The sequence below is a fragment of the Clytia hemisphaerica genome, unplaced genomic scaffold (assembly GCF_902728285.1).
Source record: "Clytia hemisphaerica strain Z4C2 unplaced genomic scaffold, Clytia hemisphaerica genome assembly, whole genome shotgun sequence".
In the NCBI taxonomy this organism is placed as follows: Eukaryota; Metazoa; Cnidaria; class Hydrozoa; order Leptothecata; family Clytiidae; genus Clytia; species Clytia hemisphaerica.
This window is the reverse complement of record NW_027104530.1, coordinates 1,626,530-1,647,394: the sequence shown is the minus strand read 5'-3', so window position 1 is coordinate 1,647,394 and position 20,865 is coordinate 1,626,530. Positions and strand designations below refer to the sequence as shown.

General features: G+C 36.1%; 2 protein-coding genes across 2 annotated transcripts; one reads left to right on the top strand and one right to left on the bottom strand.

Moving 5' to 3' along the window:
* The first annotated feature begins 316 nt into the window (after positions 1-316).
* On the top strand, positions 317-9,740 carry LOC136822267 (L-carnitine dehydrogenase-like). Its single transcript, XM_067078507.1, has 8 exons — positions 317-553; positions 839-978; positions 3,308-3,413; positions 6,716-6,810; positions 7,324-7,420; positions 7,614-7,715; positions 7,899-8,237; positions 9,008-9,740. Exons 1-8 carry the CDS (start codon positions 490-492, stop codon positions 9,184-9,186), a joined length of 1,122 nt encoding a protein of 373 aa, XP_066934608.1. The 5' UTR covers positions 317-489; the 3' UTR covers positions 9,187-9,740.
* On the bottom strand, positions 3,946-5,960 carry LOC136822268 (uncharacterized). Its single transcript, XM_067078508.1, has 3 exons — positions 5,853-5,960; positions 5,369-5,506; positions 3,946-4,319 (listed from the first exon to the last, which is right to left on the bottom strand). The coding sequence occupies exons 1-3, from the start codon at positions 5,905-5,907 to the stop codon at positions 4,060-4,062; spliced, it is 453 nt and encodes a 150-aa protein (XP_066934609.1). The 5' UTR covers positions 5,908-5,960; the 3' UTR covers positions 3,946-4,059.
* Positions 9,741-20,865: the final 11,125 nt, after the last annotated feature.

Here is a 20,865-nt window from a genome sequence, read left to right as displayed (position 1 = left end):
TAAATTACAGAAAGAAACTTTCACGTTCAATTTGAAGGTAATATTTTAAGAGCTTTCTTTAACAAGCTCTAAACATTTTGTTATTCCTCTCAAGATGAAGCAATAACTGACGTAATAATCTTTACCTAAAATATTGATTCTCCATAACAGAGTGAAACTTTGTTTAGAGAGAATTTCCTCGTCACAATGTTATGATTATGACCTACGCATTTTTTACATTATTTCATGATTTGTCCGAACATGTTTTGCTATCTTTTTTCCCTCGTAAAGAAGTGTGATAAAATATGATACACTCTTTCTTATTTTTTTTTGTTTGCTGTGAAGGTATTCAATGCAACTTATCTTTATGGTGACATTAAACACTGAATTTTACTTGAATTAACTTGAAATATCAGATTATGAATTTCACTTTTTTAGTGCCAGCAAGTTCATTCATATTGAGTAGAGTTAAAAAACCCATAGATTAAAGAAAACATTACAACAGTGCTGATGATGGCTTCAGAAATAAAAGTTTGTGTGATTGGACTAGGAGAGCTGGGGACGAGAATAGCAGGTGAACTTTTGTTTGTATACTTACTTTTGCTCAAATGATTATCAATGCTTTTCTCCCGCAAGTTTATTTAAATTTGGGTAAATTTCCTAACAAATAACCCGTCCATCTGCGCATATCACGCGCTGCTCTAAAGGGATTTGGTGATCTTGATCATCTGCTCAGCCAAAATAAAAAACATTTGAAAACGAAAGCAGAAGCGAAAACGACTGGGTTGTATATAGATAGTTTATGTTTATATTTATAAACCTGTTATAATTTCACAATTTCCATTAATCGACTTTTCAGGTGAATTGAGTTTGAATTATGGTTTGCGTGTACACGTGTTCGATAATGATAAGTTGAAGATGAAAGATGTGAACTATCAGATCACACAGCAAAAAGAAGAACTTATTCGTAATGGATTAATCTCACCCGTTGACTCATACGTAAGTTTGTTTCTAAGTCTTCTTCATCGTCATCAATCTCGAGATATTTTGGTTTAAATATTGAAAATTATCGATATTTTTTGCTGAGTCAACAGTTTTTCAGTATATTTATCCACCTTAAAAATGTATTGATCTTCATCTTGAGATCTACAATCAGCACCGAAATATATTGGCAATTTTGGGTAATTCGACGTTTTTCAGAATTTAAAGGTCGGGTTAAAATTGCAGTTTCAGTACTTCCACTTTGCTTCATTAGATTTTTCGATTTGGGAAGGATTAAGTGGCTTCCAGGCTATATTATCAGCCTTAATGGAACATTTTTGAGTTTTTATATGCTGAGATCCTAAGGTCCTTAAGTCGTAAGTCTAATGTGAAAACTCAGAGTTAAAACTGTGCTTTCCGAACTGTACTTCAAAGCACTTAAAAATCACTTGCGGTTTCAAAGTTTTGAGGGAATTTCCCTTTTTTGCCAAATACCAGACACCGCAACTTGACAAACCATACCATTTTTGGATTTTACAAACTCAGGAGCTATCCAGTTGTGAGAATGATTTTTTTCTGAAAATGCTCTCAGGAGCTATAAACTCATACAAATCAAATCTATAATTTAGCACCATAGTGCCCCCTTCTTAAATGATCCCCATTTTTGGTACCCCCCCCCCATCAATTTTGGGAAGTGTCTCTGACGTGGTATTTCTCCGTCTTATCCTTTAGGGTCATTTAATCTCTCAAATTGCCCTTTTACCTGAACTTTTATACTAATACAGTGAACAAAATTGAAATTTATTGTGATCTTATATCTTAAAAGAGCTTCAATACCTTAGGCGTACAAACTTTTGCGAGCAGAAACTTTCGCGATTTTGGCGAATTTTGGCCCTTTTCGCGAAAGTAAATGTCTTTAAAAATTCTAAGAAGGCCATTCGCGAAAGTTTATGCTCGCGAAAAATTCTTGACAAAATAGAAAATCTTTCAAACTTCGAATAAAATTTTTTCATGTGAAAATTCTCAATTTTACGTCTTGATTCGCGAAAGTTTATGCTCAGAATAAAAACATACTGGTGTAAAATATTTCGCTCTCTCTTAGAGCATCTTCAGTTTTTTTGAATAACAAAGACGTTTAACAATTATATTTAACGACGCTAGAACGGCATTACAATGACTTCTTCAGTTTTTGACGTCACAGAACATCTGATACACTTCTTTCGCGTACCCGTGGCAGTCTTTGTTGAGACCTGATGGAGCCAGAGTTTGGAGTCTGCACATCCATTTATCTTCCGCCGCCGAAAAACAATCGCCAACAAAATCGTGCGAAATGATATCTTGGAAAGACCACCACGTCAAAACACCACGAAACCGTGTGGTAAATGCAAGCTATGCCCGAACATTGTCACCCAGTCAGAAATCACTCACAATGGTATCACTAAACGTGTAACCAATGGTGGTAGCTGCAAAACAAAGAACGTTGTGTATGCAGCCAGATGCAAGATCCATGACAAGTTGTACGTTGGTCACAAAGGAGAAGCCTTGTCAACGCGTTTTTCAAAGCACCGCTACGACATTTGAAAGAGACCGAAAAATTCAGAGTTGGCAGAACATTTCCATCACGACCACTCCTTTGCTGACCTTGAGGTGATGATCCTAGAAAGTGACTTTTCATCCTCCGCAGAAAGAGAACGAGCCGAAGATAAATGGATGTGCAGACTCCAAACTCTGGCTCCATCAGGTCTCAACAAAGACTGCCACGTGAATTTCGCGATTTTTAGTCCTCGCGAAAGTTTCTGCTCGCGAAAGTTTGTACGCCTAAAGTATATCGACCCCCTTCCTAAGCAATCCCCCTTTGTTCTTAATTTCTCTATCTTCGATTTTTTAGAGAATACCGTCGCCCCTCAAGAAAGGGAGGGTGTAAGAACTACGAGTACATTAATCTCGGGTGACCTTCTCTTCTAGTAAAGAAAAGTTTCTCGCAGTGTACATCCAAGATTCAAAAAAGCTGTTTAGAGTAATATTAAATCAAAAGAACCGAATCATGTTTTGAAGCCAAACCCTTAGACGATGTTATCGTCCGATACAGTGATAGTAAAGGCCGGAGAAATATGGTGTTATGGTGGTATACGGAAAAAAAATCGGCAGGAGAGTTTCGAAGAAAGACTGGCAAACTCTACCGGCTGTAAAACTATTCTTTTCGGCAAAAAGCCCTTTTGCGAATTATCTTCGGCTTTGGGCTTATTTCTTAGATAGTGATTTGTTTTAGACTATAGCATAGTCTACCAAACCCTAAGAGATAGAAGGTTCTTTAATTAACTGGATCAATGTGACATTATTTTCGTAGGGTGACGTAGAGACATTCGAAACACTACAGGAAGCATTGATTGATGTTGATTTTGTATTTGAAGCGATCGTTGATCGATTGGATGTGAAACAATGGCTTTATGAAAGTAAGTGGAGAGTATTATCGATTCATTTTCACTACCTGTATAGTAGGGGTCTAACCCTTATCAGGAATGCAACCAAATGTGATTTGTTGGGAAGTAGATCGGACTTTTAGACTTGAGAGGGTGTTCAATCACACGCCTTTGAGTCCCGAAGATGCTAAGCTTGGCACCCTACTACTTTAATCGGATTAATTTTCGTGATTTCACAAACTTTTGCCATTTTCGCGAAATTAAATCTACGCAAAAAATTTTCAAAACGCTGACTCAAGAAAATTTGGCGATTTTTTTGCTTTAATCTCGCAAAATTTAATCCGATTAAAGAAGTATTCAGGCTTTTTGGCGAAAAAAAATATTATCCAAAAATCTTCTATAAATACTCGAGAAAGAGTACAAGAGCTTTTAAACAGGAAATTTAAAACTTGTCGAATGTAGTTTTGCACACAAGGATGAAATTGTTTCCTAAATGTTTTATTTACTGTACCTTACTCTATTAAACATTAAGGTTATAACATGGCGAAAGAGGACAAGGTTTACGTCTTTCAAAGTATTGAAATTTATCTATCAAAGTTTATATATTCTATAAATCTAACCCGTCTAATTTTTGAAAAGATAAAATAATTTTACGCCAAGTCGCTTCAAATAGAACAGTTCATCCGAAAAATCCACATCTGCAATTTTTCTTGATTTTGTGGCAAGCCAATTTTGCAATACCAGGCGCTTTGATCATACAGTAGCGGTAGGAAGCACATCTTGTGGGGCATTTCACTCGATCCCAGACCCTTCGAAGGCGAATACGAATTCGTGGTACTCTAATTCTACGGAACCGAATGAAACGTTTTTCACGACTTTTTGCAAGGTCTTCCTCATCGTCATCTTCTTCGTTGCCGTCGTTTTCACCTTCCAAAATTTCTGTGGAAGTTTAAGAAAAATGTAATTGTAATAATGTTATATAGTTGACTCTTTCCAATTCGATCTTCAAGGGACTAAATATTTTCGCATTTAACCCTTTGAGTGCCAGGGTCCTTTTTTCTAAGTTTTTTTAAAAAAATCGCTAGTTCAAACTTTAAGGGCTTATATCTCCTGATCTAGAAGGAATTAGAAGCTCGTATATAGCTCGTTGGATAGCTTAGAGTCTCTTCTTTCTTTTGGGCGCCTTCGGCGCCGCCCGATTTAGGAAGGGCGTGGTGGGCGGCGGCCAAGGGGGGGGTTAGGTTAGGGAATTAAAGCAGTCAGGCCCGCTGCGCGGACCTGACTGAACTGATGAAAAGGTGCCCAGTGGTAAAATTTCAAATCAATTCACTAGAAGACAGAATAAAGTAAAACAGGGCCAAATTTGGAGGTTCTTGGATCACTCGTTGACCAAAAATAGTCAAAAAACGGTCAGAATCTCAAAAAAGTGAATTTTTGTCAATTTTTTGCATTTTTTTGACTTTTTTGCTTAAAATTTCGCTGGAAAGACTCACTTTTGAATTTTTTTTTGCTTGACCATAAAGGACAATCTAATTCCTACGAGTTCGACCAAAAATAACGATTTCTAACTCAAACTGGGCATTACAGGAGGGCTTCGCCCTCCTATATAGCCCATGTCGTATATATACGACATCGGCACTTAAAGGGTTAAAAAAGATCCGAATAATAGAGGATGGAATTAGAGATGTAAGCAACCACTTGAATTTTTCCAATTTGATGAAATAATTTACTGAACGTTCTAAATTTTCTTCCAAGAAAAAAAAATAAATAAGTATATTAAGGAATATCAGAACACCACAAAAAACCCTACATTTTCTTTAGTCCCTCCATATATCATTTTAGCCATATTGATGGTCGAACCAGGGGGGGGTAGCCGTGGCTTAAATGTTTGCAAAATATCTCTAAGGAATCCAAAAACTTCAAATTGTTTTCACTTTAAGGACCGATTTTCGAAAAAGATTTCGATAAAAAGATCATTCTAACCATACCTTGATCAATTTCATCTTTGAGTTCTTGAGTCATGACACCCTCCTCCTCGTTTTCTCCATCAATCTCACCATTGCTAGCATTTGTTTCTTGAGTCTCTGGTGCTTTCATTGTTGGAGACATTGATGACCCTTGAGAACCTGGAATGAATGGGAGATTTAAAGTGTGGAAAAGTTTTGAGAATTTTGAATCGAATCGTTTTCAACTCGCCGAAAATTTCAAATCAGCCTCTAGAACTGATTCCTACACATTAGGCAAACATGGGATAGGTTTACTGAGGTTCATGGAAAACAGAAGATCTTGATAAATAAGGGGCATGGGTATGAATGGATAATCATTTACAAGCCTCTGCATCCAACGCTCAGATTGTTCTAAAGTTGTTCTTGAAAATTTTGGACATGTTTCTTTTTAAGATAAAAACGTGCACTAGTCAAAGTCTAGAATTTGTTCTAGCCTAACCAAGAACCAAATGAAAATAGAACTTACATGTTGCTAGGCCAATAGTTGTCACAAACAAGAAAGCAAGAAATGTAATCTTCATTGTTCTTTTCGTTCGTTCAATCAGTTCAGTTAGCCTTCGATAGATTGCTTTATTGATTGATGAAGCTTACTTTTGGTGTTGCTCTTTTATACTGCATTAGTGACTGAAGAACCCCCCTAATTTTGTGTGTATAAAATTACTATATGTTCCTAGTATGGTCTATATAAATATTTCAGGGAATATAAATTTAAATGGGAAACGAATTGCGGTAAGTCACTTGATACCCTATTGGTTTTTCTTCCTACTTGATGATCTAGGAAGAAAATATTTAAGTGTAAAGTGTGAGTAATGACTTAACTTTCTTGGAGGCTGAGAAACCATGTTCAATACTTTATTAGTATGAAGAATTAGTTTTTTAAGAAACTATCTATTTAAATCAAGTCCCAGGAACCTTAGAAATGGTTAAAACACCCCTTTCTCACAGGCCCACTTGGACCCCTGCCCACTGGAAAATTTGGCTAAAATATTGTCCCCGGTGGAAAATCATCCTCGATTTTTGGCTCCTATGAAAATAATCAAATAAACCAATCCTCACTGCAAAATATTATGCTATTTTCCCATCCCCACTGAATTTTCTGACTTAAAAACAAAAGAATTGAAATCCCCAGCCATAAAAATTATTGGAATATCAATCCCCATTGAGTTTCAATCCGATATTTTTTCCCACTGGCTGAAAAAACCCTACCGGGTCTGTGAGAAGGGGGTGTGTTAAAGATTCTCTCGTAGACCTTCTTGGTGTATTACTTTTTCTGCAGAAATTAAGTATCAGCCTTGCCAAAAGATTACATTTCAATGTCTTTTTTTACAGAGATCACGCACAATTGTAAGAGTGACACAGTGGTTTGCAGCAACACATTACAGTTGAATCTGGAAGACATTGCCGAAAGCTGCCTGTTTAAAAACGTAAGTTAACGATTTAAGAATCGATCTCGTATCGTGGACACCTCGATTCCGTTTGATGTAGAAAATTGTCTCCGACTGAATGTTAATCTTTACTGATGAAAAGGGCCAACGGGGCACTGAGGTTTTTCGGAATAGAGAATAGAGAATGACTAATGGGCTGTTCCAAAAAATTTCCATACAGGGGGGTGGACGAACCTTTTCAAATCAAAACAAATTTCTTGGAAAGTGTAGATACCTCCTGGAAAATGGCAAAGTTTGCAAAAAAAGACCTTGGAAAAGATTATTTTCATCTCTTAAGAATAGCTTTTTACATCCTGGAAAAGTTCGTCCACCCCCCCCCCCTGGAAAAGTTCGTCCACCCCCCCCCCTGTATGGTTATAAAATAATGAAATGGCCCAATATGACCAGAAATGTCACTTAACTTTTAGGATCGACGAAAGACAATTGATTTCATACGAAGGAAGAACTATTTGGCAAATAAATTTCATATTTTTACTTTTTTTATTTCTTCAGAGGGTGATTGGTTGTCGATTTTTAGTTCCAGTCTACAGAATCCCATTGGTTGAAGTGATGTACACTTCCATGACTTCGATTGACATCGTGCAAAAAGGTATGTATGACACTACTAAATAATGCTTGCTTGTTACATTATTTTAGCCTCAAATTGAGGATTTTGATATTGTTTTGATATCTTCCAAATAACCTCCATCATTAAAAGCTTTTGCCAGGGCTTTTCTTTTCAAATGAATTCCTAGTAAAATAACGAAATAAATTGAAGTTTTGTCAATGTAATTTTTTTTCAGTGAAGACATTTTTCCAACGAATTGAAAAACAATTAGTAGTTCGACAACCTGATGACAAACCAAGAATACTCACACTCAAAGAATCAAGAGAATTCTGGGAAGGTAAGCGAGCTAAGCTGACAATTTGAAATAGTTTTTTATTTTCCTCATTGTTACTGTGTGAAACCTAAAGTGTAATGACAATGGTGCATTTCGACTACAAAGAAGGGCATGATTTGCTAGTCATATTTTAATAGCTTCATTCTCAAAGCCAAATTCCGTAAAAAAGGATTTAATCGCTTTTAGAGGCCAAGGAAAAAGTTCGGAGAGACCAATTAATTCAAAACACAGTCGCATCTCATGGAAGTTTCCTTGCACCAGCTACCATACTGAACACAGATGATTCACCTTGCAAGTATGACCATGAATCTTCGGAAGAAAATTCACTCGAACAACACAGTGATACTTCGCTTAGTAAGTGTGACCAAGGAGCGATACTAAAACAACCAGGAACAGACGTAGTAAATGAAGCCACGGTTTCAAACGATGATCATCGTGGTGAAACTGAAACACATGTCATGGAAACACAACAAAAAGAAAAACTCGTTCAAGATAAACCAAAAGAAGAAGACGATGAGATATTAGGTAACTCTTTTGTGGCCAGGTAGCTCAGTCGGTAGAGCATTCACCTTACAATCTAAGGTTTGTGGGTTCGATCCCCGGTCACTGCCAACTCAGCGGATCAGTAGCTTAGATTGGATAAGCTGATCTAAGCGGTAAGTTAGTGGGAGCTGAGAGTAGGTGTGGCCACCTTTGCATTCGATCTCCCGGGTCTAGCGCAAATAGATTGAGTCCCTCACTCCCGGCTCCGCCGACAGCCACCAGATGAATATACTTACTTTATTACTTTTGTGTTAAATACAATGTCTCACTCAATAAACAATTTCCATGAGGAGATTTTCAAGATATTTCCTTAAAATCTAACCGCTTTTTCCATCAGGAAGGAAGTTTCTTTAGGTCATAGAACACCATTCGAGAAAGTTTTCTTCAGTTGAAGAAAAAACTCTCCCGGGGGGAGGTACTAGGGCAAGATGGGTTACGGGGATGCTCCGCTGGTCAGGGTACCTTTTTTAACCTCCACGAGTCCCAGGAGGGGTAGCAAAAACACCAAAATAGAAAAATCAGTCCCTCGTAGGGTGCCTATTTTTGGAAAATTTGAGGAACAAGTAGAAAATTTGAGAAAATTTTGGAATTTCAGTCCCATTCAGGGTCACTTTTTTCGCAAATTTCGAGTCCCACGTAGGGTCCATTTTTCGAACCTCAGCGGAGCACTTCCGTCGGTCGACAAGGGTAGTCCCCCCCCCGGGAAACTCTAGTACACTCGTTCTCTTTTATATTCTACCTTTCAATTCTAGGTGATGACATACCTAATGAATGTGTCTTATGTAACGATGCACGAATTAATTGCGTTTTGGTTCCTTGTGGACATATGTGGCTTTGCTATCAATGCGGAATGACCGTTCTCAGAGCCGGTAATGGTTGTCCTGCTTGCCGAAAACCCATCATGAAGGTGATGCGTGTTTACTTACCGTAGTAGATTGAATGACCCAGCTGGCACACAACGTTGTTTTGACGTTCATCTAACGTTATATGGACGTTGTGAACGTTAGTTAAACGTTTAAACAACGTTGTGTACCAGCTGGGGACCATATATCCATGGCTCGAATACTTGTGGTGTGGCAAATTTTCTTCGAATTATGAGGAGTTCGAGTTAACAAGAGTCCCTGTATCTGCTAGATGTGAATGTGGGAAAGACATCTGTTGATATAAACATTTCATTAGATTTTTATGTACGTATGGTGGCAGCTGAGATTTAAAAGACTTTACAGGGGTCTGTGATAAAGATTGAAAATTGTTCATGGCGCGTTAATGACGGACAATTAACTTACCGTATATTTCAGTATATTTACCTTATCGCCCTTTTTTACGCCGGCCCTTATTGGCGTTATTTTTTAGCTCGTAGCGCAATAAGGGCCGGTGTTAAAAAGGCCGGCGTAGAAAGGACCAAAACTTTGCAATTTTTACCTAAAAGTGGCATTAATTTTTGACCATTTTTTCTCAATTTAAAGGATTTTAGGCATGATTAAAGGATGAAACTATTCATTTTTTACACTACAGTTGACGCTCTCTAATTCGATCTTCAAGGGGAATTGGATTTTCATCGAAGAAGGGAGCTTATCGAAGAAGGGAGCGTCGTTTATGATAGTTTCCTGTTGACGGGGACTTTAAATTTCATCGAATAAGGGAGCCTATCGAATAGTAGAACGTCGAATTAGAGAGCGTCAACTGTATATCCAAAACTTCACGAAAATCAATGATCTTCAATGGAAATTTCAACAGTTTAATACTGAAAAATGATATTTTAATGCAAATTTCAGTCAATACTTACTGTTTTGAAGCCTGAATAGCGATTTTTACAAGTTTTGGCATTATTTACGGCCCTAATTGGCGTAAGCCTAAAATTAGGCTGTTTGCGGAATAAGGGCCGGCGTAACAGGGGCCGGCGTTAAATTAGGGCCTGCGTAAAAAAAACCGATAAGGTATTAGAAAACCTTGAAATGACTAAATACGGTCAACTAGTTGAAAGTAACAATGATAGGATCTCGAAATCGCCGTCGAATAAATTAGGCGTGGCAACAAGTAAATGAATATGGTAGTGATCGTTTAGTAAAGTGAGATTTGAAACCAACAACTTTTAATTTTTCAAGATATATTTCGAAACTCTAAGGTTCGATCATCATCGTTTCACATGTCGCATGGTGATCTTCTTACAGTTTTTTCCACGAACTGTTTCGCTTTTTTCTTACCCCAGCATCAATCACTTCTTCACCCTTAATGGCCTCAGCGATGCTAGTGGTGGTGTTTTTGGTTGTTTGCTACACGTTATTCGATAGTCCTTATTAATTATGCTTCTCATCATAGGTTTTGGTAACGGAACAATAGCTTCGTCTTTAGATTGTACTGCTTCATCATCACTATCTGAATCTACTTCAATTTCTGATTGCATCGGTGATTGTGCCGTTGTTCTGTCCCTATTAATTATGCCTTCATCATAACTTTTGGCAATGGAACATTGGACTTTGTCCATTTCAGTATTGACAGTGTCTTTAGATTGTACTGATTCAATATCACTCTCTGAATCCAGTGATGTTGTGTTGATGTGATGTGTTGATACTGTTTTGCTACACTTTACTCGATGGTCCGGTCTAACGATCCTTTCCATCATAAGTTTTGGTGGTAACAGAGCGGGTGGTGATGGCGCTCTTACTGATGCCGCCAATCGACAGCCTGTTTCAATTATACTATTCATCAAACTTTTGGGTAAATTACCAGTGGCATTATTTATTTCAACATTGACGTCATCATCTTCAGATATTTCTTGCCAAGGCTGAACAATACCATTACATGAATCACCATTGTCATCAGAATCGCAGTTACTATAAGCTGAATCTTGTTGTTCCGTATATTCACTACCATCGAATTCAGATTTTGTCCCCTCGTCCTCAGTCTGTTGTTCCTGGTTCAATCCACTCTCTTCCATGTCAAGTTCCGAGCTGCCTTGTTCTTGACTCTCCTCCCTCGGATTGATATATTGCTCAGGAACGAACGATGCTTCCTTTTTAGGCCTACGCCAACTATGTTTCTTTATTTGCTTTCTACGGGGGTTCAGTAGGTTGTACTCAAATGTTTTAAATTTGATTTCTTCAATAATTGCAGCCTTTCTCATTTCGGGATCCAAGTTCCAAAGCTTTCTGTCATCGTCCAGGCTTTTCTCTTGTACCATTGTGGGCTTTGCTTTTTGTTTGACTTGGTAGTCATGGTTACCTTTTTCTATGTCTTCTTTATCGAATGATTCTTCATCTTTAATACTAATAGGGCCGTCCTTCCCAGCTTGCTTGTTTTTATTTCCTCTCTTCTTTTTCACTCTCGTGAAGGGCTGATCCATCATGGTTTCCAAAATCTCAGCTCGAAGTTCATTATAATCTTTCATGCTTTTACATGCGACCAGTTTCAGGCTCAAAATTTTGAATTTCTTGGATGAATCCTCCTGGACATTGCGTTTATCAAAGGGTTTGAAAACTCCGATCAAACTCGATATGATCGTCGCTAAACCAGTGAAAATAGGAACAATATAGAACGGGATTGAACCTTCCAGAACGGACAATACAGTAGCAATTGAAGTGAGAATTATGAGCGAAATATTAGCATAAGTATTGACTTTGTCCCAAAACAGAGCTTCTTTTTGGTGGACTCTGTGTCTTTCTTTTGATAAATCGATATAATTTTGTAAATTGACGATAATTGATGACATCTTCACGGCAGCCTAGGATCTAAACGAAAAATTTAAAATCATCATTATTTTTCGAATATTCCTAAATGGAAGACAAACCATTTTATAAACCTACCAAGAATTCAGAACACTTGTCTTGCCAGCTTATAGGTTACATATAACAAAAAACAAATTCCGAATAAGTGACAGATTTTAGGACTGAAAGCAAGAAAAAAGATGAAAATTTTCATACTTTACTTTTACTTTTTTTGTTGACAAAATTCTACATTTTCAAAAACAGACCAAGCCTGACCAAGAACGTAACGATTTTTTGTTGATAAAAATTTGTTGATTCAAATTCTTTGAATTTAAATTTCATTCCAATCCAATTGAAGTTATTGTGGTGAAAAAACATTTTCTACATGAATGATTAGAAACTAGTACTCGTCAATATATTTAGTATTTTTTGTTTCATGGCGAGCATCTTCAGTGGAATTTTGAAACGACTCTCATAGTCCAGGCAATATGGGGCATGAGGTACCACCTTGACGGCGAAAAAGGTTTGAAACTGTTTTTGGGTTCAAACACATCTAAATTTTGAGAATCGCGATGGTTTTCAGGCTAACCAGGGGGCAATAACTTTTTAGAGGGGGTGTTTCGAGGGTACGTGGCAATCGTTTTTGGAGCCGATTTGCCTGGGGTAGGGTACTGCATTTCAAGATATCTCATGAACTACATATCAAAACCTATTAAAACTTTCCAGAGTTTAAGATAAAGCATCAAAGATTGTGTGTGAAAAATTTCAAGATGGTAGCACGAATAATGTGTATTTTACAGACCCGAATATCAAAATTTTGTGAAAAAATCTAATTTAAAAAAAAAATAAAACATTTCAATTTCACACAGGGCCAAATTCTTCCATGAAATAGATGTTAATGCCTTCATTGCTCGTAGTTGGTATAGTTGTAGCATTGTGGAAAGTTTTATGGATTTTAGACGACTATTTTTTTATTTACAGTCCATTTATTTTGAAAAATTCGGTCAAAACTGCCCCAAAATACAAGAAAAAATTTTGACGTTTTTCTTTATAGCTCAGCTAAAGGCCAAGTAAACCTCATTAAAATTTCACAGATGTTAGTTTTTAAGGCCAGGAACATTCAAGTGAAGTTTCGAGATGGTGGGATAAAAAATGTGTATTTTACAGACCAGAATATTGCGAATTTTTCATAAAAATTAAGATCTCTCTTTAGGTTTGACACCTCAACGTTGTCTGAGACTCATATTTTCAATCAATTGAAGCATTTATGTTGATAATATCTATAACTATATATACATTCTTAGTTTAGAAGTCTGACTTAACAGTTGTTAAGTGCCTTTGGTATTTTACAGACCACTTTTCTGGCTGCTTTTGATTTAAATAAAATTGACTCAATTTGAAATATCTCACTTGTCATCAAGTCATGTAAATCAAAGTTGAAATGCTTTTAAAATTTTCATAATGTGTCGAAAATGCGTTCCTAATCAATTTAAATCAGATGATGAGACGATTAGATGGAAAATGTAATTTACAGACCAGATATATAAAGCGTTGCACGAAACCCCGCTACGTTGACTTGTGGAAGCAGACAAATAAATATATCCCTTAAACATTTTATTTATCTGATTGGTATTTTACAGACTAAGCCTTCCCTTTTTTGAGTATATCTATATAAAAGTAGCTGAAAATGAATATATTTAAAGTATTATGCTGCACTATCAAACAAGACTGACACAGTTGACCTGTGTTTACATTGTAGTGGAAAAGTCTTAATAACGACTCAAACGTTAAAGGTTTTATTTTTACACAAGTGTTCCCATTTCATATCAGACACATATTTCATAACGGGACAGTGTCTGCCTATTGTTCTTTTATGCTGATATAAGCAAACAATGTTTTTCTATTCCTCTTTCTGACCAATCTAGCTCCACATACGTGTCAATCCAATGGGAGAAAGCTTGTGAATTAAAATTGATGAGTAAATAAACGATATCACTCTTATTTAAAAAGAAAACCTTTAAGTTTAATAATCTTGATAACTATTAAGCTTGCATTAGTACTAGTAGGACAGCCTAGATTAGTAGGATACATGCAACATTCAAGGTGGCGTACAGTACCTAATCTAAATTACAGATCAAAGCCATCGGTATCGGCACGTTAAGTCAAGCTTGACATTACTTTCTAGGCTTTAAAACCTTTTCCTAGTTCTAAAGTAATACAGTTTTTCTTCGATATCTTTAAGACACTGCTAATGAAGATTTTGCTGTATCAACTTAAAGAGAGTATGGTGGTATCCGTAACCCAGAAAGATCAGTAAAATTTTTACTTGGGGCCTTATACTACATCAGATATAATTTTTTTTTTTTGCATTTATCGGTTATCTCCGAACAGACCCTGGTTGATCCACTAAGTTGTACGAGAGATCACATTCGCAACATCACTTTAGATTAGAGGGTTGAAATGGCGATCTGATATGAGAGATTTATCTGGGAACTTGTCTAAAAAACCTTTTTTTGTGCTGGTTTTTAAAAGGTTTTCAATTTTTAGCATAAAAATCTAAAGAAGAAAGTAGCTCCAGTCTACGCTAGGTTATGCGGTTGATTCTCACTCAGGTCTTTTTATTCGAATCAATTTAACCAGGACGGGATGGGATGTTGCTTACGCTAAACTGTGTAATGGCTACCTCCAACTTTTATACGACCACCTTAGACCTACATTGCTGAATCACATTTACTGATGACTACTATGCATCTGATCGCCGAACTCCTTGAGACAACGTTGAGATGTGCTTTTTTCTAAAACATTATCTTCCAAGGTGAGCGATGAGGAGAATTCGGTAGTAGCGGTCAAGGCGCTAACCTGTACTATGACTCACCCCTACACACCAAACCAACTGAGCTAACAACCACTAAGCTAACCATAGCCACCAAGTCTTAAAATACCCCTTAAAAGCAAGAGATAGTCAATCCCATTGGATACTTTTCTTAACCTTATATTCCCACAGATTCAATGGGTCGTTGAGACAGGGATCTTCTAATGATCAAATCTAAAATGATATTCAATTTTGGTTCTTTAAAACCATTCAACTTGCATTGAAGACGATTGTCTTTTGTTTCCCTGTAAAAATAATAGCGAGTACCAACATTGATACAATCAAGGTCGTAATATTTGAGAAAAAAGGGAAATCCACCGGGAAGTTTTTATAACCACAATCGATTTATAAGTGCTCTAAAGTACGTTCGTTGAGTTTTAACGCTAGACTTAAGACTTGGCATGACAGGGCTTTTACGGCCAATTGTTGGCTTACATTTGAACTGTAATAAACCAGCTGCGCTGGAAGCTCCGGCTTAAGAGATTAAAATATGTGAAAGATGAGCTTGTTGAGTTAGTTGTGTTAGAACGTTGCCCACAAACTGCTAATCAGAACAGATCAGAAAGCAAAGTAATAATTCTATTGCAGAGCGAGTATGAGAAATAATCTTAACGAATAAATAAACCAGCTGGAAGTTTAGCTCTTCTAAGTGATTACACATGCACTTTCTTGCCTAAAGAACCAACCCCACCCTCGCCCACTCATCCTCGACTAAAAAGTTCAAAATTGGAGCTAAAGGAGATAAACATTTAGAAGTCAATATTTCCAAGTTCTTGATTTGATTGTCCAGATAAAATTTCGGGGAGAAAAATAGCCTAAATTAGAGGCCACGGGCTTTTAGCTAAGCATTATTTTTTTCTGTTGGGATAATACTCGGGGGAGAGTAGGATAAACCAAATAAAATGGTACAATAGTGTGTATGTAATAAATAGTGGTATATTTGGAAAAAACCTGTTTCGGGTTTGAAAAATCTTCAAAAGGAACGGTCGCCCCAGCCAATGAAATTACGACAAAGTCCAAAAAATATCATTTTCAGTTATAACACTGTGAAAATTACTCAAATCTTGTTCAAATTTAACACAGGAATTGTTTTTTTGTATCCTTTACTGAATTCTCATAGTGATATGTTTGTAAAAAATCTGTGTCCGGTTTGAAAAATTAAAAGGAATGGTCGCCAGCCTCGATGAAATTACCGACAACTGCTCCAACTTGGGACTATCTTACGCAACATGGGACAGCCATTCCACCAACATTTCATTGAACCTCAAAAGTCATTAGATTTGAGTTTAATGAACCGCATATTAAAAAATACACGATTTCTCTTTCGATTTTACAGTAAGTGAAAATACAGACCAGATATCAACAAGTCCCATGTTGCGTACACTCGTCCCAAGTTGGAGCAGTTGACGGTACGACACAAAGTTCAAAAACGATCATTTTCAGCAATAATACTGTGAAAATTTCTCCGATCTTGTTCAAATTTACACAGGAATTGTGTTTTAGTATCCTTTACTGAATTCTCATAGTGATATGTTTGTAAAAAATCTGTGTCGGGTTTGAAAAATCAAAAGGAACGGTCGCCAGCCGCGATGAAATTACGACAAAGTCCAAAAACGATCATTTTCAGCCATAATACTGTGAAAACTTTTCCAATCTTGTTCAAATTTACACAGGAATTGGGTTTTAGTATCCTTTATTGAATTCTCATAGTGATATGTTTGTAAAATATCTGTGTCAGGTTTGAAAAATCAAAAGGAACGGTCGCCCAGTCAAAAAATGATGAATACAAAACAGGATCATCAGATCATTTTCAGCCATACACATAACACCACAAAAACTGCTCAGATCGTTTCCAAATTTGCACTGTAATGTTGTAATTTTAGTATTCTCTTTCGAATTCCAATGGATGTGTGTTTGAAAGTTTCATTCCATTGTCAAGTTACAGAGTTTTATGGTTTTGTGTGTCCATAAAACTAGAGAAGTTAGCCATATGCAAGATTTAAGCACTCGAGCAGCTGACGATTCATGGCCAAAATTTCCACATTGTTAGACCAGTATGCATCAAACTCCTCATAAATCATGTCCAAAACATCATGAATAATGATGAAAATGATCACATCTTTCACAGCTAAGCCCACTTTCGGCAGCCATCTTTTTCTAAAATACTTTCGCAATATTATCGAAATCCAGATGATCCGTTTTTATTAAATCGGAATAGATCATCGGATTAGATAAACAAAAAAAAAATGTCTTGACCTTGACCGTCGTTGTCGGAAGAGAGAATTAAAGGCTCCTAGGCCGGAGCAATGATTTCTATGGCGCGCCAAAGCGGAAATAAATACTATCTTTCATTTCGCGACACTATCTTTCATTTCGCGGCACTATCTTTCATTTCGCGGCACTATCTTTCATTTCGCGGCACTATCTTTCATTTCGCGGCACTATCTTTTATTTCGCGGCACTATCTTTCATTTCGCGAAACTATCTTTCAGTTCGCGACACTATCGTTCAGTTCGCGACACTATTTTCCCAAAAAAACATTATCTTAATTAAAACAATGCTATCTTTTTCACAAGATACTATCTTTATTATGGAAGCCGAGAAGTGCCATCGAGAAAAAAATATTTTATTTTACTTTAGAAAAAAAATATTTAATTTTAGTAAGAAAAATTAAATTTAGAAAAAATATCAATTTAGAGAAAAAATTAAGAGAAAAAAGTTTTTTTTGGGAGAGCCTGATTCCGTGCATGCTTACACCAAAAGTCCACCGTTTTAAAAAACAATTTGAAAAAAGAAAAACTTTTTGGCCTGATTCCTCCCGGGCCACACACTTACTTACAACTTTCGTTTTCATACTTCATGGATTTGTTTTTGGATTTGACTTTTGTTCAGACCAGATTATTTTTTTGCACATCAATCACATAGCTGTCAATCCACAAACAATTCAAGTTGACAGAACCGATATTATACTCAATATTTAATACCTTTTATTTCGTCAGGGAAAAAAATTGTCACCTAGAGGTATTTTCTTCACTTTCTCCCGACCAAAATTTCAAATTCGTCACTTTTCCCCGACCAAATTTACAATTTAGTTAGTCACTTTCACATGACTAAACTGTCCAAATGAAATGGTTTTCTTCACTTAGCTCGAAAAATCTTGTAATTCGACGTTTATAAAACACTAATTTCGGTTAATAAAGGTGTAAAAAATTTAGATTTGAAGTTTGGTTGGGGGAAAAATTGAGTAAAAGTTTTTGGTCGGGAATAAAAAAATCGGGTAAAAAAAGTTTTGGTCAGGTGACGAAATGTTGGGAATAAATTTTGTTGGGGAAAAATTTCGTCACCCCTTCAAAATTTTCGTCACTTTCCGCTGACGTTTTTTTCCATAATAACAACGTAGTTAAAAATTTTTCTGATTTTTTGCATAAAAGTAGAGTATCATAAATAGGTAGGTAACGGTTGCGTTAGATTTCGGTAACAAAAATTAATGTACATAACAACAAACCGCGAAAAGCGCTAAAATTAAAACCTGCGAGAAGTAGTTCCAATTAATGCGGGTATACTTCCGTCCATTCAATTTTTCACAATAAAAATGAAATGAAAATTGATTTTTTTCAATTAGCCTCCGTCTCGGAAGAGGACTGGGCCCGAATTTGCGGACGTTTTCACAGTTTCACTTTCGTTTTCGGCTATACGACAGCGTTTTCAAGCAGAAAGCAGAGGAAATCGGTGAAATTATGGCAGGGAATGCTAACCTATTTTTCCAGTGTTTCTCAAGATTGGAGCAAGATTATTGTTCTAGAAAATTCATAAAGGCCTAATAGTTTCAGATTAGTATGATTTCATCAGAAAAAACATTTACATTAAAGCTCCTTATTGATATGTGAAGGCTACCATAAATAGCAATGTCCTCCATCAGAACAACTTTAACATAAGGGACAAGGACGGTCAAGAAGTCTACTTCTTTGTTGAAAATTTGCACAAAATACTTAGAGAAAATGGTACAATGGAAGCCCATTCTTTACTCCTAAATGATAGTTGAAAGATCAGCAGTTGAGAGGGTTGATTAAAATAGAACTCAAAGCACACAATAAAGTATACATATATATTTGTCCAGAAAGAACTGACATGTTGTTTGCTTTGTTTTGGTGTTCAAAAATATGTACTTATCAGTCCTAAAAAATACAAATTCGAATATAATGAGGGCAATGAGTCTGGTTAAATGTTACTATATTTACAAGAAAGGATTACTGAAAAAATACTACTGGTATGTACTACTGATTAACTAAACTCAAAAACTAAAACTTTACCATAAATTTACATTACGACAATTTAAAAATCTATCTTTTATAGCAACAAAGAAAAAAACCTGGCTCAAAGTTTTAAAAACAGAGCTATTCAGAGCTTCAATTCAGTAGGTATAGAGCTTTCAAAATTTGAAAACAGACACTGCATTGGTTACTACAAGACATACTATCCACATGGTTTTTTAGATTCATGAAAAAAATAAAGTATTTATCAAAAAAAGGTTCTCTTTTTTTTTGGTAATCAATTTCAACAAACAACAATCAATATAACAGTTTTTTGAAAACCATCCCACAGTGTAAACATTATCAACCAACTAAACCCACACCGCCAAAATTGTAAAAATAAGTCTATCAATATAATTTCTATCAACAATTTCTCGTAAAATGTTTTTTTCCAACATTGTGATACCAATCATGGCTCTAGGCATCATGTGTAGAGTGACTGTGTGGCATTTCATTGCTTTTAATGATCACGATACCAAACATCAACCAAACAAAACTGACGCCAAGCCAAATCTTTCGATTAAAAATTTCCATGAAAATTATAATTGAAAGTTATCTCGTAAAATGCTTTTTTCAACATTCTGGAGGTGTTCAAAGTTAGAGGTATCATATGTAGAGCCAAGCAATACATGAAAAGTCATTTGCTATCCCATTTGCCATGAGATATATGAGTCAACAAATCAAACAAAAACCAACAAATCATGTCTCTTCACTTTCATGTCACATCGTGTTTATATGGGGTATCAGAAAGCCAATCCACAAGAAGAGCCATCTTCCTTTATGCCCTTTATCATGGAGTGTTCCAAAACTATTGGTAGGTTGTTTGGAAGTAAAGAAACCCACACAGTTTGTTTTATTTTGAAGATTTAACTTGAAAACAAACTGCATCTTTCCAGTAGAAACTCATGTTTCAATCTGCTACATAACATTGGTCAGTCGGGTCTGCTACTAACATGTAATAGTTTTATTATAGCCGAGCTTGAGAATCCGTAGGCAGAACTTGTAACATGTATTATGTGTATAATTATGTCAGTCGACTTGAATCATGATAAATTACTCACATTTCACTGGATGCATTTTCGTTGTGAAATTATCTGCAAAATTTTCTGACCGCGTTCTGAGACGGAGGCTAATTACTTACAATTTTTCATTTTTGTTTTTAAATTAAAAATTGAAAAAAGAAAAATTGAGATTCAAGTTTCAATTTTTAATTTTTTGTCCATGTGGGTGACATTTCTGTCATAATGATGTATCATTTAGATTAGACAGGGGTTTGATAAATGGCAATGTTTGTTGCTTGCGCTTAGGCATCCTTTGTATAATATCTCTATCACATAAAACATTTTACACTGTTTATTAATATTGTCTCCTTATCTCATCAAATAATAGTGATGATGTAACATCATAAGTATATACTACCTTTTAAAATCATACTTGGCTTTAAACCCCGGGGGGGGGGTACTAGGGTTGGTGAATGAGGGGTATGTGCGGACGGGACCTCCGAAAACCGACCCTTAGAGAGACCAAATTTTAGTGAAAAAGTGACCCTTAGTTAGAGAGACTTTTCTCTTATTTTCAAAAATTTCCTACCCTTAGTGAGACTTTTTTGTAATTTTTTCTCTCAAAATCAAATTTTTTTTCTAAAAATCGCGATTTTTCCCACCCTTAGAGAGACTACTTTGAAATTTCCTGATTTTTGTAACCCTTAGAGAGACTTTGAAAGG